The sequence below is a fragment of the Amphiprion ocellaris genome, chromosome 17 (genome assembly GCF_022539595.1).
Source record: "Amphiprion ocellaris isolate individual 3 ecotype Okinawa chromosome 17, ASM2253959v1, whole genome shotgun sequence".
Lineage (NCBI taxonomy): Eukaryota > Metazoa > Chordata > Actinopteri > Pomacentridae > Amphiprion > Amphiprion ocellaris.
The window spans coordinates 22,069,724-22,089,198 of NC_072782.1; the positions used below are offsets into that span (position 1 = coordinate 22,069,724).

Sequence of the window (19,475 nt, forward strand, 5' to 3'; positions counted from 1 at the left end):
AAATGGGAACATGTTTAAGCTGCAGATGCTTATTTAGCTTTCATTTTCATCTATTTATCTTCTCTCCTCATGTTTTTGTGTTCACAAGCTTGTATTTGTAACATTTACATTTTCCACATGGTTTTCTATGAAGCTATGCTCATGATGAAATCAAAGGAGTTTCATGTGCATCCAAGCCAAACTGCTTTAACTTTGAGTCATGTATTAGGAAAAGTGAATTAGTTTTACTTCCAGAAGCACAAACAATCTTTTCATTTCACTCAAAAAAATAATAAGAACATAAGCTACATCCCAAAATGTTGAGCAATACCTCCTTCTTCCTTCTGCTTCTGTTCATGTGGCCTTCATTTATTTCTACTCTGGCTCTTGTAGCTTTCTGCTCCTCTGTTCTTGGAAAAAAACATTAAGGCTTGATGGAAATGGGGAAAACAATAGCTGGGTGTTGGACTGCCAGCAGCTTTGAACCCCCCACGTTAACACCGCCCTCCTGCAGCCAGCTCAGACGGGGGGCAGCGATCAAACACCCAGCCACAGCTGCTCATCAGCTCACTGCTGATTCTTGGTGCAGCAGTCAGGGCCGGTGATAAGCCCCGGTAATGGGCACCACCACCGACAACAGCTGGGGATGGATGGCAACACTCGGGGCCATCTGCATGTGGCACAGCTCGCAATGGCTGGCACTCGGAGAGCCCTGGACGCCATGTATTCACCCTCTGTCGGAGGATCGCTACAGAAACAGAGTGGGATTGAGACATGTCTTTGGAGTATTTTCTAAATGGCCACATCCAAAAAGAAGCTGGCGCATGGGAGATATGGGCACAAGAGCAGTGGTATTGTGAGGTTTTGGATGCATCGAAGCTGTGCGCTGGTCTGACTGTGAGTGTGGACACACAGAAACAACAGATGGCAGAATAGAAGAGAGTTGCATAATTGTTTCTTTGAGGCCAGTGATTGACTTTGGCTCCATAGATCATGTCCTAGACCTCCTTTAGAAATCCCCTCCTGCACTGTGTTCCCCCAGAGAATGACGGCATTCACTGATGTCCAACAAATTAAAGTTATGAAAAAAAACACATTTTCAACTCATCTCCATCCATCTGTGAGATTTCTTTAACCTTGATGCACACGTCCAAATCACCACCTTTAATTTGTATCAGGAGCTGATTTTACTAACTCTGCAACTGCCTGAACATCAGCAAACCTTGATTATAAGACTAACAGTTTTAACTTATTGAACCCTCTGACTCAAGCAGATTCTGGGCATTTTCTTTTTGCTTAGTGTGGACTCACAGCAATATAAAGTCCTGCCTCTGTATGAAAACAGAACAACCATGACTAGAAGCATAGAAATGTCTTATGACAGTTATAATGCCAGAAATCATACAAAGTTTCATTTCTTTAAGTATCTATATTGCAAAAAATTTAGTAAACTTTTCCAGATGTCCACAGGTGTTAACAATATACAGCGGTGGAAAAAAGTTTTTAGACACCCCGTATACTGCATTAAGAATCACTCTTAGGTGCACTCCTCAAGTGCAACTTCTTTAAGTACAATCACAGCCATAATACTAAATAAATCCTCAAAAAGCCATTAAAATTGTCCTTAAATTTGATTGGTTCCATAAAAATAAGAAATTTTGAGTATTGGGTAATTTTGGTAGAATTTAGTTTTGTTAGTTTTTCTAGTAAACAATAAACAAAAAAAACATCATTTGTATTTGTTTGTGTCCGTCTAATGCAGTCACACCCTTTGAAACACAAAAAAGATTTTCCACAAATATTTCATGATATTTGAGATTTTAAGAGTGTCTGAAAACTCTTTGCCACCACTGTAATAGATATTTAACCATTTACATTTTTACAGCCTCTACAAACTTTTTCACACTACTCTGCTCATCAGCTGGAGGAACGTGTTTCACTCTGCTCAATGTATCTTTCGAAACTTGCTCCTCTGTGCACTGATTTTAAGCAATGCTGCATTTATCGTAATGATCCAGTATGTTTCTCTCTTGTTGTCCCACTCTCTGCTCTGTACAAACACTGCCTGCAGTTCACCTGACTGCTGGTCACAGCTAGTCATGGAGACTCAGCTCTGCTGAGGAGTGCAGAAATTATTGTTTTACAGCTTCCATTCAGTGCAAATGGTTCACTTTTGCAAAACTTTTAAATCAGACATGTAGAATAAAATGATTTTGATACAATATACCAATTTAAAGCTGAGATATTCCCTGACTGCATGTCACACATGATACTTTCACAAACCACGAGAAATGTGAAAATCAGATTTTTCATTCTGTGTTTTACAGTTTTGGGCTGACAAATGGTGTCATTTTGTTGAGTAAACGTGCCTTTGAAATCTGCCAACAGATTTTGGGGTTCATAAAGTAAACTTTTCAGAGAAATATTTTCTGATGTAGAAAACACTTCTCTGCGATACCATTAGTCCATCAATACTTCTTTATCACTAAACTCTTTCCGTTTGTTTAACTGACATATAAAATACACTAATATGTACAACCCAGATCTGATTATCTTGCAATCAACCACAAGGTGTGCTCCCATCCACCCGATTGGAAGTGAGAAAAAGTCCCCAAAACAGCTGATGCATTGCAAAAGTTTTTGGCTGAGGAAAAAATGATAGATGTGCCACCAAGGGAAAGTCACAGCCACACCTGAAGTCTCATCTGCCACTCTGATATCTTCCTGGCTTCTTGTAGGTCAAGATGATGTAAATGCTATGCATACAAGACAAAGTCTCGCTCTTTGCCCTACAATTTCGTGGTCGACAGTGGTAGATTTGTAGTAGGATCACAATCGTGTGATCATCAGCAGGCAGCTGACGTAGTGTTTACTTGTAGTCATAGTTACAGTGATGCTGTGTCACTATCTTGCAATGATACAGAAATCTTTAACGAATCCATGGATCCTGACTAAAAGCTGCATCACTGCCAAAATCTAATCACTTGGTCCCTGTGTCATTTCTGACCTTCCCTGAAAATTTCATCCAAATCTGTTAGTCCATATTTGAGTGATGTTGCTAACAGACAGACAAACAGACAAACCAACACCGATCGTCACATAACTCCGCCAAGTTCCTTGGTGGAGTAATAATGAGACTCACTCACAGTTACTTTCATTATTAGTGACTAATAATGAAAGTAACTGTGTTTTGACTAACAGGAGCTAAAGTTTAGTATGTTTCTTACAGCTTTTGTTGTAGTTTTTCCTCTAACTTTATTAAATTCCTGCAGCATCAAACAACAGCAGGATCCAGCTGTTGAGATATTTAGATTTTACTGTAAAAGCCTGATTCAGGCTGAGGGATGTTTGCAACGGCGACATTACTGTGGCAAAAAATGTTTCCCATTACTACATACAGAATGTGACCATTCTACCCATTAAAGTAACTATGGTAACAAGCAGCTGAGCCAATAAACTGTACAATTAGTAACCAAAGTAAATCAGTAAACAATTCCTAAAATCTCCTTCTCCCATGTAGCCACGCTTAACATTAGGAAAATGTATCAAATGAAGTGCAAGGGGAAACTGACCTAACATGAAGAATGTGACTAACATCTCCAGAAGCTTCATACTACTGAGGAGATGAATGAAAACGTCAGATTTTCATGGAATGACGCTGAGATTTTACCATTAGAGGTTTGCCTGTGAATTCTTCTCAGCAGAAGCACTACCTGCTATTCTACTGGTTTTAATAAATATTTTATTTTGCAAATTTTCTGGAAATCTAAATGTCCAATACATTAAGATGGAAAGCAGCTGAACCCTGTCCTGTCTCTTGAAGCTGAAAATCACTTTCCTTTTTCAGTTAGCATTTTTGAGCTCAATATCTGTAACAGCTGTACATTTTCTTGGCTGTTTGACAGGATTTTTCCCCTGATTCTTTTTTGCAGTAAAAATGTCAGGAGACTCTTTCTCAGTCTTCATAAATTTATTTCTTCCGTGGCTGCAGGAGCCTTCAGAAACTCCTGTATCTTGAACTGGACTGTTTCTAAAAGAATTACTATCAACACACTGAAAACATTCCTAAACTGAGACACTTCAACGGTACATACAACCCGAGCGGTACACTTATATTATGTCCATTCAAAAATTTTCAAACCCAATTTCAGAAAAATTATATTGTCTTATCAGGCAGTGGATGACAATCACTTGTAGGTAATTTGCACTAACTTCAGATGGCCCCTCAGTCATTTTGTTCTGGTCTGCATTCATTCTGGACAGAACAGCCGCAGACACTGCAGGTTAGACGGACAAACACTGATGTTTTCCTCTGCCTAATTAGTGGAGCTGTGTGTTCACATAAAGCCCAGAGAGGGAAAGGTCTTTTATCCTGAGGCGAACTCTACTAGTAGTCAGCAGCTGATCTGCCTGCAGCCACAGCGTGACTCTGAGTGCTTAAAGAGATAAAACACACAGTTGCATAGAAAACACAGAATCCTGAAGCCCAGCAGCAGGAATCATAAACCTGTAGGACAGCACAGGTCTTTTATCACCTATAAACCCAAAGAGAGCTGAATTTGATATTCCTTCCCAGAGGGAGGTTGTAAATGTGATAACGCCCTCAAGGTGTTCAGCTGGCCTTTCTCCCTGGATGAGAACTGCTACTGCAGGAGCTCAAAACTGGAACAAGGTCAAACTGCTTCATTTTCTGCATTCCTGGATTTGCATATAGGAAAACGTTTTTGAGAGCGTGCAAATTAAAATTGTACGTGGTCCGATTCATGTCAGTGCTTGGTCATCATTAGGCTGTTTTTGGGGTCCCTTCAGTTGGCATGGGGAGCTACTACGTTAGCCATAGAGGTGGAAAGTGGCCCTTCTTTGCAGAGTCAGTCAGTCTGTCCCTACCTGACCCAAGAAACAGTCCATTTAGCTTATGCATATTCTACAGACGAAGCGATCAGTGGGTAATTATTTTAAAAAACAATGAGGAGAGAGAGAAAGATGCTGGTGGAGATGGAGAAGTACTGGCTCAGATACTCCTGAAGATGAGAGTGCAGTTTGCAGTGATGTACTGACTGAGCCAGTGAAGAGGAAAATGTACTACATTCAATTACAACGGCTAAAACAGGACACAGCTGCAAAATTAAAGAAATATCAGTCACGATCCTTATTTTGGTTACAACTGCAGTATTGACATTTAAAATGCACTCACTCACAGAAAACTTTGCACAAAGATAACAGTCCATGCAGATAAAATCACTCAGTTACAATTTAAGTAAATGTAACACTGAAACAAATGTTTTCAGTATTTCCCAATCTTTGGTCTCACACCTGTCTGAGTGAACTGCACCTGTCTAGCAGCATCTATCATAGTGTGCAAGTGAGGCGTTCAAGGAACATCAGTAAATTGTAGTTTTTATCGATCAGTAGATGTTGAGTAAGTGAGGAGTTCCTCCTACCCACCTCCAATCACCAATCAGTTCTCTTGGAACACAGCATCATTGTTCCTGGAAGATCCTAGGAAGCTCAACGTACATATAGTCAGGGGAAAAAGTTTCAGAGCTGCAAGCAATTTAAAAGCTATTTCACTGTTTTCTATGTCTTTGTCTAGAGTCATGATCCCAAATCTTGAATCTTTCTCAGAACAACTTCTCCACAAAGGGACAGTGATATTGCATGACAAGCATATTATTTACACATTCACACAGTCTGCAGTTTTTTGCAGCTTTCACTTCCTGACTTTGGCTGCAGTAGTTGTTCTGTTTTTAGCCTGTATTAGATTTTAAACTCCTCATATTAATTTAGGATTATAGGTAGTTGGACTTGTGAGAAAAAGTTGCACATATTTATTTGTAGCCTACTTTACGATATGAGAGTCAGCCTACTTAACGATTTGAATGATGATTGTATATTAGTTTTTTACTTGCTGCCAAAACTGTCAGGGGGTCAGCTGAAAGATTAAGGCTATAACTGTTTTAGAATACATTTAGGCAAAATCATTATTTAATAGAATACACAATACTGTAATATTGATGAGCCTGTTAAGTTACACATTCCCACAGTGAGCATTTTTTTTTTTTTTTTTAACAATTTTCTCTCCGGCTTTTGCTGCTGCAGCTAGGTTGCTTTCAGTCTGCATTTTGTGCTTAAAATGTTCATATTTCTCTAATATTATAATATGGTTGTGGTTTGTAAAATTTGTCATTCTGGTGCCAGTAGACCCGTACATGTTTGTGACTAGTCATCTGTTGCTACCTCTTAATGTGAAAATGCCCACAGCCAGGTTCAGGAACCCCTGTTCTCCAATCGAGTTGAAAACTAGCTTCATGTGACTACGTAGCAAAACACTGGTTGTAGGGTTTAGTGAGGCCAGGCAACCAAAAGATACCCTGGGTATGTTGAATTTGCCCTCTAGTGAGCTGAACCACAAACACATACAACAAACACACAAAATTCTGCTTTGTACTCATTATATAAACCTTCAGGGTGCACAACAGCAGCAAATAAACCAGCAAAGAATCAAAGCTAAATTAATTAATTTCATCATAATCGGTAGTTTTGTTTGCAGAAGTGAAGCTGATTCACATAATGCAATGAAACTTTTAAAGGGAATAAAAATATAACAATATCTAACTGCTAAATAAAACAAGAGAAACATTTTTAAAGAAAAAATAAAATTTCTGTTACCTTTTTAACATTTCACACATTAAATGATCCAAATAATTACAGTTTTAATTATTAGAGCTAAAGTTATGGCCTGCCCACTACTAGCAGTGTTTGTTTGGCTACGTAGCCCCCACATTCCTTCACACACCGACGTCACTGATTGCGTTGTGGTTAATCTGCAGTTTACAGCTGCCATACGAAGGCTTTGTGTGTTCTTCGCGTACATCTCAGGGGTAGTTTGGAGGTTTTTGTGGTTGAGAGTGGTGGAGGGTCGACCTCCAGCCACATTCAGGTCTGTGGGTCAGATTGCAGAGAGGCTCTACACACTGCGTGTAATTACCCAACATAAAGCAGATTCCCTGACAGGGAACTTTTATGATGTTTGATTTTCCCATTCAGGCGAATAGTGAGAGGTTGGAAAGAGGGGAGAGGGGAAAGAAATTTTAGCAAACATGAGGCAGTGAATTTCTGTAATTTCTGTTCCACAGTAAAGTTGGGAGGTGGATTTAACTCCTGACAATAAAGAGCATTTAAACAGGCTGAGTGTTATTTTAGAGGAGATGTCGCGCCCTGCCTACATCAATACACTGAGGCGGTTTATGAGCTGCAAACGCTGAAAAGTGACTGTAAAGCAGAAACACTGTGAATGAAGATCTGCTGCTCACACTGTCACAACACAGTAAGAGTGACAAACATGAACATTATAGACATACCTGGTCCTCTGAGATGTCTCTGGATCCGGTCTCTTCACTGTGGGTCCCAAAGCCCCGAGATGACGGAGGCGACGCTTTCGAGATGGAGCCACATCTGTGATGTCACGCAGGCTGTCATCCAATGGGCTCGGAGTAGAGGAAGCTGAGGAAACCAAGAGTAAGAACATGAGACACAGAGTGAAATTATACTTTAATTATAATAATATACATTTTACAGTCATTTTCTATGAACCTTGTACACTCAGTATCTGCTGCCTGTCACTGATGGGAGGATGGAGAGGAGGAAGAAAAAGACAGAAAGAAAGAATAAGAAAAATGATTGAAAGACCAACAAACAAAAAAAAAAGAATCACAATGAAGGAAAGAAAGACAGAAGAGAAAGAATGAAAGAACGACAAAAACAGAAAGAAAAGCAATAGAAAGATAAAAAAAAAACAAAAATACATTTAAAAAAGCCAAATATCAGAAGGAGTGACAAATAGAAAAGAAAAAACAACTTAATGAATGGCAATAAGAAGAAAACAAAGACAGACTGACAGAAAAAGACTGTCCAATAAAAGAAAGGACAAAAAAGAAAGAAAGATGGAAAAGAAAGAAAGAACAAACAAAGAATGACTAAAAGACCCCCAGAAAGAAAAAAAACTATGACTGAGGAAAGAACAAAGGAATGAAAAGCATCAATAAAAGACAGTTACTGAGAGTTTGGTCACTTAAAGTCAGCAGAGTTCTTCCTGCAGAGATCATGAATGTGTACAAGAAATCTTATGTCAGAAGTGACTCAGTAACACGCAGTTCAGGATTCATCCTCTGGAAACCAAGAATATCTGAACTAAACATCACCACAACCCATCCAACAACTTTCCCCATATTTAAAAAAACACACTGAACAGTGCCAGACTTGTTAAGGTTAAAACTCCAACATACTGAATATTACATTTCCCACAGTACAGCTCCCTGCCTGGTAAATGTCTTTGAATCTCCACCCATCCAGCGTCTCTACAGCATCATTAGTGTTACATAAAAAGCTCCCCTCAGAGCCACAAACAGTTTCTTGGTGGAACGTCGCTTTAATGTTGGTGGTTTTAAACTTCCAGGTGTGCAGCTTTTAAAACATACCGATACAAGAGGTTCAGTTTCACCTCGACCACTGATGTATTTTTTTTGTACATGCTGTTCCTCAGATGAGGCAGCTGAGGTCTCACCAACATCTGCTGGTGAATCGTCTCCTCAGCCGTCATCACCTCAAAAGTGTAAAGAACAGAGAGGCTCTGGAATCATCCACAAATCAGCATGTTGGAGGGATCAAAGAGTGGAGGAACAGGATGTGAATGATGGTGGAAAATGTGGGAGTTAAAGGCCCTTGATGGACTTAAGGTGGGTTTAAAATTTCACGTTTAAATTTGTGTTGTGTTTTCCAGCACTTTGAGCCTCATAACTTCATAAATAGAGGTGACAGACATGAATTTTTCAGGTCTGGAAAACACATTTAAGCTGAAACAAAACCAGTATTACATGCACTCCAGATGTCTCAATCTAAAGACAAAATCTGTTTTTTGTTCAGCACGATTTGTTCTATAACAAACTTTGAGCATCATTTTAAGATTTCTTGCACTGAAAAGGAGAATCTTTCCAATTTTATTATACACTGTATAATGACAATAAAGCATATTCTATTGTATCAGTATCATGAGATATATCAGTTATATTTCATTTGTATTGTTTTTATTGTGCAAATAAATAAACAGATGAGGCTCTCTCAGCTTGAGTAGTCTGTCTTTGAGCTGTTCAGATCATTTTGAGCCTTTTATTTTGTGGCATTTCGATGCCTGAAACTCATTCTTGAACACTGACTCAAACATTTAATATCTTCCTTCACAATTCTTATGTTTTTTTGTTGTTGCAGCTGCACATGTTGTTGATATGTATATATAGAATCCCAACCCTGCCTTCACTGCCAACGGAACCACAGAAACATAACGACCAACACCATTTCAAGAGTTTTACATCAAGTTCATATCAATCTCATGACATCCCGAATAGGTTTCCAAGTATGTTTGAGAACTTTCCACAGTTCTTGTATCTCTTTGTGTGACTCCATGATGCTCACATCAGGCCGTGATGTTCTCTATCACTTTGACTGGATTTTTGAAATCATTGTTCTGCTGCAGGATAAATTTGGTACGGAACGGTATCTGGTTTCCACATCACTGTCACGGTCTGCTACCAATACACTGACTGATGTCTCTGAAGCCTGAGGTCTGTAAAAGCTGCCTGCTAGACTCCGTGTTGAAAAATCAAACCATAACAAGGAAGACAGGTGTCAGCAACACAGGAAAGTAGCTGCCATATAAAAAGTTTGTTTTCAGTACTTTTAGAAGTCATGAAAGTTTATTTTCTCATTCAGACTGTTGATGTCCAACAAGAACTCATCACTGCTGCCAAAACAAAGTTTTCAGTGTTTCTCTGCTTCAACTTTCTAACCTGTTAAAATAACAGGTAATGTCTATCAAAGTTTTAACATTTTAATTTTATGTTAGTTAATCACTTTGGCCTTGGTCTGAGGCCTATATGTGGTTAGGTTTTCACAGGATATATTTCAAATTCGTTTGAAAGCAGCTCCAATCTACCAGGGCATGAACTCGAGAACTCTTGTGGGCTCCCACAAGAACTCTTCACCAACTTCTGCTAGTGCGCCACAGGAAGTGTCCTGAATTATGGATGCACGGTGTGGTTCTCCAGCTGCACCTCAGAAGAGAGGAAAAACCAGCACTGGATCACCAAGACCGCATCAAAGATCATCGCTGCCCCTCTCCCACCCCTGGAAGAAATATACTCTGCCCGGCTGAGGAATAGAGCTGAAAAGATCAGGTCAGACAACACACACCACACGGACAATGTCTTTTTAACACCCTCCCCTCTGGCAGGCTCAGGGTCAAGAGGGCACAGACAGAAAGACTTAAGAACAGCTTTTCCCCCAGAGCTATAAAAGCCATGTTGTAAGCCTGAGCTGAACTTGCACTTTACACCCTGCATTGTTTCACACTATTTTATATGTTGCTGTGACAAAGACATTCTATCTATCTATCTATCTATCTATCTATCTATCTATCTATCTATCTATCTATCTATCTATCTATCTATCTATCTATCTATCTATCTATCTATCTATCTATCTATCTATCTATCTATCTATCTATCTATCTATCTATCAGAAGACCTCTGAAGTTCACTGATCATTTCTTTTTTCTCCCTGTTTGTTGCAGTTCGCAACACAGGGGGAACTGAATGAAAAATGTACATATTACTAGGAACTATTACTATACATTAGCAAAAACTCAAAACATGAATTTGTGTTTTGTGTCTCTGCAGTCATTGTGAGTAGGGTTGTAAATTTCTAAACAATTTATACCGACAGTTGGTCATTATAACAATCTATAATCGATTCATGGTGGAAATGAATGAAATACAGCCGATGTTTGTCCATATGCTGAAGAAAGTTTCTGCTACAAAATTAACTCTGTTACATGAGGAATGTATAACATAGTGATGAGGATGAATTGTCTGACCATCTTTGCAGTCATTTTGTGTTTTTTTGCGTTAACTTTGTGTCTCTTTGGGATGGTTTACGTCTCTGTGTGGTAATTTTGAATTCTAGTGTTCATGATGAGTTCTTTGTGGTCATTCTGAGGATATGTTTTATGCCTTTTTTGATTATTTTGTGTCTCAATGTGGTCATTTTGCATCATGTGGTCGTTTGTGCGTCTCTTTGTGGTCTTTTTGGGTCTCATGGTTGTTCTGTTTGTGTCTTTGTGGTCACGTTGAGTAACTCTCTGTTTTTTATGTCTTCAGGGTAATTTTGTGACTTGTGGTCATTTTGTGTCTGTGGTCACTTTGTGTTTCATGGTTATTTTAAGTGTCTTTATGGTCATATTGTGTCTTTGGATTGAGAGAGGAAACACAAGGAGAACAAACTCCCAGAACCTTGTTAGCATGAGGCTACAGCGACATTCACTGCACTATCATGCTGCCACAAATGAAACTGAAAGAAATGTAGAAGAGTTAGTCCCTTCTTGTTTTTCATTGGGTAGAACCTTTAAAAAGCTCTGTACATGATTGCTATCTAATGCCTTTTCACCAGTGGCAGCAGACTCATGTTCACCCATAACAAAACTACACTTTCCCCTAAACTCCCTTCACCTCGTCCCCTCCCTCCATCTGTTGGCTGTCTGAGTCATTGTCGTGGCAACAGAAACAACATCAGCCCTGCGAGTTTCTCCTCATCAGGTGGAGGGGGAAGCCCAGCAAGGGACACTAACGTCACCTACACAGCATCAAACAAGCCCAACCTGGCTGTTAGAAAGTGGAAAAATAACAGACGTAAACTGATGAGAGGAGGGTAGAAACTCTCCTAAAAAACACATACTGCACTTCTGCCCCATTCATCTACCCTCCTGCTGATGGCACATTAATCACATCCAGGCCGTGTGGGAGCGAAAAGTCTAGAGGTTGATGAAGTGTAACGTCAATGTTAGAAGCTGCTTGTATTTAAAGGTGTTATGGGATGTCAGCTAGTAGGGGCCCACCGCTCTGCATTACATAACTCCACAGTGATGTCATGGTCAGTTTCTGGGCATGAAAAACACAAGCGTTGGTGCAACAGCTCCCAAAAATATCACAACCACACTCATAATTTACTAAGTCTGAAGGATTTTAATGTTAAGGTAGTCACTGCCTGCTTGTCTTTACCACTAAATAGGAATTGTCCCAGTGAGAAATGTTACTGCTCTGTGAAGTCTCAGCAGGTGTTTTCCATCTGTACACTAACACCTGCAGCAGCGCTACTCAGTCTTGTTCAGAGATTTAATGTTGTGCCTAAAACATAATAAATCGCCGTCTGTAGGTGAAGCATTAAAACTCATGTCTGAAGACTCACTACATATCTGTCAGCATGTTCATTCCTCACAATGAAACATAACACAGAAACAACACGAATGGATAACGAGACAATGAGACACAGACGTGGAGAAGACGCCACAGAAGCAAGATTCCTTTTAAAGGAGACATAAGACGTCACTTTGTTGACATTTTGTTTCTCTTTGTGCTTATTATGTGTTGCTTTGTGGTCATATTGTGTTTTTGTGGCATTAATGTGTCTCTGTAGTTGTTTTATGCCCATTTTTGGTGATTTTGCATCTCTTGGTGGTCGTTATGTGCATTTATGTAGTCATTTTGTGTCCATATGCGGGTGTTTTATGTCTCTGTGTGGTCATTTTGAGTTGCTTTGTGTTTTTTTGTGTCTCTATCTCTGGTCATTTTGTTTGTCTTTGTGAACACTGCATCTCTTATGGACATTTTGTGTTTCTTTGCGGTCATTTTGCGTCTCTCTCCGTAGAAGGTTTGCATCTCCTTATGGTCATTTTGTTTCTCTTTGTTATCACTCTGTGTCTCTATTTTCAATTTGCGCTTTGTGGACACGTCATCTCTGTGAACATTTTGCGTTTCTTTGTGGTCAACCTGGGGTACTCTTGTCTTAATCTGAGGACAGAATGTGTCTGTAAACATTTTGTGTCTCTTTGCACTTATGTGTTGCTTTGTGGCCATTTTGTGTTTCTGTGGCTTTAATGCATGTCTTTGTGGTCATTTTATGCCAATTTTTGGTCATTTTGCATCACTTTGTGGCCATTTTGCATCTCTTTGTGGTCGTTATGTGTCTTCATGTGGTTATTTTGTGTCCATTTGCGGTTGTTTTTTGTCTCCGTGTGGTCCTTCGGTGTCCATTTGCAGTTGATTTTTGTCCCTCTGTGGTCATTTTGTGTCACTTTCTGATTGTTTTACATCTCTGCGTAATCATTTTGGGTCTCTCTGGTTGTTTTGTGTCTTTGTGACTGTTTTGTGTCTCCTTGTAATCCTTCTATAAGAGAGAAAGTCATTACAAGTGTTCCTGGATAAGTTCCAATTTTAGTGAATGTCAGCACAGCCCTGTAAATCTCATGGCAGTCAAGAGGTTTATACAATAGAATTTGTATGTTTGTGCAATAAAAGGGCTCTGACTTACTGCACTGGACGTTGTTGTGTAGAGTAACATTTGCTGCCTGTGATAATCTTTTGCCCACCTTTTAGCAGACATATGTGCAGTTTTACAATAAACGACACTGCAGTAAGCTGCCAGAGGTAGGTGAAAACCAGAGAATATCTTGTGAAACCTGCAAAATATTTAGAAATTTGGGAATATATGTTACCTGGGAAAACATCATCTACCACCAGGTATCAAATTTAAAACTCAGGCACCAAGATCAGTTTAGTGTTAACTAGCTACCACTTGCGTACTGTGTGCTTCACTGACAGACACCTTACCCCGGGATTGTAAATTGGAGGCTGGAGTCGGCTGCACCTCCTCTGGCTCCTCGTCTGTGCTGCCTCCATATTCATCGTCCTGACCTGGTGTTTGGTCTGACTTCACTGGATCCGTCTTCTTCTGCTTGTCAGAACTCCTGCAGAGATCACACAGGGTGTATGATTCATTCACAATATGAAGCAACGGTTTCAAAATCAGAACTAAACTTTCCTAATAAAACAACAGAAATTCAACACCTCATGACCCTATATGACTCAGAGGATTGCTGTAATGAAGGAAATCCTTATTGAGCAACTACAGCTGAAAATCTGCAGCCTGAAGCAGCTTCAGTGTACAGTGTCGTAACATATACAGTCTGTGTAAGAACAGACGTAGAACTCAGTGGGGGACACAAGAGATATGTGAGACACAACATGACCACAAATCATAAATCATTGTATTCTGAATTGTTATATTGTGCATAGATTTTGTGCTTTCCTTTGCATAAAATTCCCCAGAATGCAGGAGATGAAGTGTTTGATACTCCAGACTGTCCAGATGAAACCAATGTGTGGACTGATTGTGAAACTGCAAAATCAAGCACACCGTGTGTCCTGCAGCGTAGTGACGGTTTCCTGCAGACTGCGGATTTTGGCTTTCTTCTCGTTTAGGACCAGGACAAAGCGAGAGTACAGCTCTGCCTCCAGGGCCTCTTTACCATGAGCATAACGCTTCAGCCTGAAACACACACACAAGTCAGATACACACACAAGTCAGATACACACAGGCACTGGCAACACAACACCACTGCTGCTGATCAGTGATGGATAGTGAAGTCAGGAGGCTGATTACAGAGCCATGAATCATAGAAGGAGAGTAGCACCGAGAATGTACTTCAAAGCAGGGTTCCCCTTTAATAATTACACTTATAAATGTTATGATCATGCTGATGGTGATCATCTATATCTTCCTTATTGTCATCAAACACCAAGTTATATATTTTATTACCCAGAGGAACGTTTGTGTTCAAAGTACAGAAAAAACACTGACCGACTTTAAATCGCTTTTCTCTGCTTTTCTGTACTTTTATTAATTTGTCCTGTAATCTGAGATGATTAATTTCACAAAGAGACACAAAATTACAACAGAAGACACAAATTAGAGTGACTAACAGTCAGAAAATTGCCAAGAGACACAAAACAAAAACGAGACACGGATGACCACAAAGAGAGACACTATAGCAACAAAGAGACACAAAATGACAACAAAAGTTACACATTGGCGTAACAGAGACAAAAGGACTGCAAAGAGACACGACACAACCACAAAGAGACACATTAAAGAAACAAAGACACACAAAATGACCACAAAGGACACAAATGAATACAAAGAAAGAAATGATTGCCACATATAGACAGAAAATGGCCACATATAGATGCAATACAGAAACAAAACAAAATGGACAAAGCAACACCTTGGATGTTATTTTTTTTCTTCAGCACTGGATCTTTATTATGAGCTTGAAATTGGAAAAAAAAATACCAGAAACAAAACCATTGTGTCCTCATGTTGATAACTGATTGCTTTGAAATTGAAGTCATATTTGTGAGGTTATCTGTTCAGGTTTACATTTGCATATTTTTGGGTGTCTTTTAAGTGCATTTGATGGTGTTTTTCTACATTTCATTGTATGATAAATCAACAGTATCTGGAGCAGTGTGAATCCCAGGGGCCCCTCTGATTTTGATGGGTGTAATGAACTCGCATTAACGCTGCTGTGACATCAGCTCATTGCTCAAAGTGACGTACGACTGCAGGAAGAAGACCCCTCCCCACACTGTGACTCAGACAGAACCTGTGATGGATTTTTGGGGAACTAAACCCTGTGATTTTAACCTTTCAGTGCTGCGGGTTCCCACCACAGACACAGACGTCTTCACCATTACTATATGATCTAATATTTCTCACTCCAACTATTTCTGTTGTACTCAGACACCTTTTACAAGTTTGATTAATTGTGCTTTAACAAGGAAGAAAATTTTGTCTTTTAACTTCTTGCAGCTTGATACAAAAAGAAAACTTGCAAAGTTCTCTTTTTCCACGACTGATAAACAACAGAAGAATATCTGATAGAACAATATTTACTCAGATTTAAGAGTTCTTCGATACACTGAGTTTTTTTTTTACTTTATTTAAAATGGCACAGAGTTTGTTGACATGCAGGCTCCACATGTGCACAGCCAAATGAGTGACGGACTGGAGAGAAGCAGTAGACAGGAAGATTGGTTTGGAAAAAGAAATCAGTTGCATGGAAATATTTCAGCCACAGAAAGGATGACATTGACCAAAAACAGATTCTCCGTCAGTGGTATATGCAGTTGTTGCCACTACAAGAGGCAACAATTAGCTTGGCCATTTAAATCAGCACCACAGAGCTATTTATGACAAGTGTGAAGCCAAAACTGAATGATGTCCAAAGTAAAAAACTATTTTAGAGGTCTTTGCCAATGTTACACCATATGAAAAAGGTTAGAAAAGACTGTTTTCTAAATTCTTTTTTATGCAGATGCACTCTCTACAAAATCACCTCAATCAGTGTTAATTTTTCCAAACAGCGATTCAAGTCATATGCTGCAAATTCCTGTATCTTGTTAATAAATACCACAGAAAAACTAAATATGACAATATTATTTGTTTCCAATATTGTGTGGCCTTAGTCTCTCTTTATTCACATTCAAGCTGTCTTAACTAATAAATAAATGATTAATTTTTAATGGATCGGGCTTAGACAGGTAAGCGAAAGACTAAGTGCAATAATGAGTAGTTTTAATGCATTTGACAAAGAGTCACTCAATTAACCGAACCATTACATGTCACTATCTCTTCATAAATTTGGGCATTAGGAGTTAAGGCACATGCAGTGTGCTCCGTCTCATGCGCCTCCCAGAATTTGTGCAATGAAACACTGTATGATGAAAGATCACGTTTCAACAAACTAACTGTTGTTGCCTCTAAAGGATTTCTAGTGCACACTGAATCATATTTAGTAGCCACAATCCTGAGCTTTGTAAGCAAAAACCCTGTCAGATGAATGCAGTGAAGTAAAAAGTATGGTTTCCTTTTGGAAATGTTGTGTATTTTAAGCCTCTGGACTCCAAGTCTCCTAAGTTTCTGGGCTTTTTATCGCCAATGTCACTTTTCTATTCACTGTGGACTCGTTTTTCATTGCAATATAAAGTCTTATGCCTCTATGGAAACAATGGCTAGAAATGTTGCCTGAAAACAGTGGTTTGACATACTACAGATATTTTACCATTCACATTTTAATTCTTTTTCCATACATACTTCTATGTCTAAACAAAGCCTGCAGTTCAGCAGAAAACTCTGAATTTTGAGACCTGTTAAGTGTTTTTGGTAAATCATACAGTTTCTGAATCATTTAGGTCCGTTTTTGTCGAATTTTTTTTTTTTTAAAGACAACATGCCTTTTTAACACATCAGCAGGTATTAAATTAGATTTTAAAGTACAGCTAGGGCTTCAGTGGCCATCTGAGGTCAAACACCAGCTGTAAACCACCATTTAATGTCATAAATTAATTTAAAAACTACTTTATAATTCTGTGAATAAACTGAATATTTCCCAATCCTTCAGAGAGAATACATCTTTTCTGGAAATCATCATGCAGCCCTGCCTATTGTCGGCTCCCAGCTGCAGGAATCTTTTGGCTGTTGCTGTGCGTTTTGAGTGTTTTGTGTGCGTTTACTCTGCAGCGATGCGTTGCTGTTCTCGTCTCAGTCTCTGGTTCTCCTCCTGCAGTTTCTGGTTGTGGTGCTGCAGAGTGTTTCCTTTGTGCAGACTGTGAGTCAGTAACTCCCTCACTGCCTCCGCTGGCTCTGTGACGGCCTCCAGCATCACGCAGCCCAACCTGAACTGAGAGCAAAGACACATCAGCTGTTAATCATGGGTTTTTCTTAAAGACTTTTACAGCCACACATGAAATAATTGTATATTTTAGGGCTGCAACTAAAAATCATTTTAATTGTTTGGTATCTAAAATTTCAATTAACATATTGCTGTTGGGGGCTGCACAGTGGCTTGGTGTTCAGCACTCTTGTCTTGCAGCTAGAAGATCCCTGGTTCGCATCCCGGCCTGGGATCTTTCTGCATGGAGTTTGCATTTTCTCACTGTGCATGCGTGGGTTTTCTCTGGGTACTCCGGCTTCCTACCAGAGTCTAAAGAGATGCTGAGGTTAACTGGTGATTCTAAATTGTCTGTAGGTGTAAATGTGAGTGTGATTGTTTGTCTCTATGTGTAGCCCTGTGATAGACTGGTGACCTGTCCAGGGTGTCCCCTGCCTTCACCCTAAGTCAGATGGGATAGACTCCAGCCCCCTGTAACCCTAATGAGGATTAAGCGGTGTATAGATGATTGATGGATGGATGGATGGATGGATGGATGGATGGATGGATGGATGGATGGATGGATGGATGGATGGATGGGTGGGTGGATGGGTGGATGGATGGGTGGGTGGGTGAGTGGATATTGCGATTGTGCGCTGCTGCCTACCAGTCAACATTCTGTTTACATCCATCTTCCCTTCTGGTCTGTTATGGTGTTGAGTAACAGCTAGAAAAGAATTGCTGAAAAAAATTATGATGCTGTTAAGTAAAGCTGATCTTTGACCTTGGAATTCATCATTTGTGTGAAATTTAGTCAAATTTGTTGTATGAACTCTTGATCAAGTCATTGCTGGTTGTTTAGTGCATTTGAAACAACAGAACTTGACCATGAATGACATCCGAACACCAAAATCTGTCCAGTTCGAACTTGAATCTTTGATGCCAAGATTGATGAAAATCTCTTGAGTTGATCGGGAGACATCACATCCATGAGAATGACACAGACAACTGAAAAACCCAACACATCTGGTCACGTGGCATAAAACTAGGGCTGCAACAGGTAACCATTTTCATTGGTGATTATTTTCTTGATTACTCCATTAGTTGTCTGGTCTATTCAATGTCTGACATTAGTGAGTTTAAAGTTAATTAACTAATGGGGGAAAAAAGCCAAAGAGTTGTCCATACAGTCGACTAATAATTTCAGCTTTCAGTCAATGTTAAGAAAGTTCAGACAAATGTTCTGTTTTTCAACTGTTGATCAGACAAGCAAAACATTGTCTGACATCAACCAGGATTCTGACATAGTGATGGGTATTTTCCACTGTTTTCCACTGCCGTACAGACAAAAAATTAAGTGAACTGCAGCCCAGCTCACCCAGAGCAAGGAAACAGCTGGATGCGACTTAATTTTCTTCCACTAAAAAAGACAAAATGGTAATGTTGCAATTTTCAACAAGAAAGAATATTACTGGTCAGTTATAAGGATGCAAACACCCATTAGGACACTCTGTGTCCTAACTGATCCAGTTGTGAGCTTCAAGGCAGTAACTAAATCTGCATTTTTTCATGATCAAACAAGATTTAAAGAATCTCATTCGTGCCTCCATCTCTAGCCATTTCTTTCCCCAAAAGACAATTAGACTGATCTCAGTTTGTTCAAAATGCTATTGCCAGACATCAAACAAAAGTTCAGAATAGGTTGTAAATTGCTGGTTTAAAAGTTACATATTCAATCTTTCTAATCTATTTGTATCTTCACTCTGACAGTGAAAACATCCAGTCAGATTCAAACAGGGCAAAGCTGATTTTATATATGTCGCACAACCTCCAACATATTTCTGCAAAACTATCCGCAAAAACATTGTATAAAAAACATTACAAACTGCAGCAGACCAAT

The 19,475-nt window shown here is 39.4% G+C and overlaps 1 protein-coding gene across 3 annotated transcripts in view; it reads right to left on the bottom strand.

Moving 5' to 3' along the window:
* xrcc4 (X-ray repair complementing defective repair in Chinese hamster cells 4) overlaps positions 1-19,475 on the bottom strand; it is a 46,028-nt gene that overhangs the window by 7,594 nt on the left and 18,959 nt on the right. For all 3 annotated transcript variants that reach the window (XM_023288452.3, XM_023288451.3, XM_055004140.1), the window contains exons 4-7: positions 17,439-17,605; positions 14,281-14,412; positions 13,695-13,831; positions 7,341-7,482 (exon numbers count right to left, since the gene is read on the bottom strand). In XM_023288452.3, coding sequence (XP_023144220.1) covers positions 7,341-7,482; positions 13,695-13,831; positions 14,281-14,412; positions 17,439-17,605 — 578 coding nt within the window. The remainder of the gene's footprint in view (positions 1-7,340; positions 7,483-13,694; positions 13,832-14,280; positions 14,413-17,438; positions 17,606-19,475) is intronic.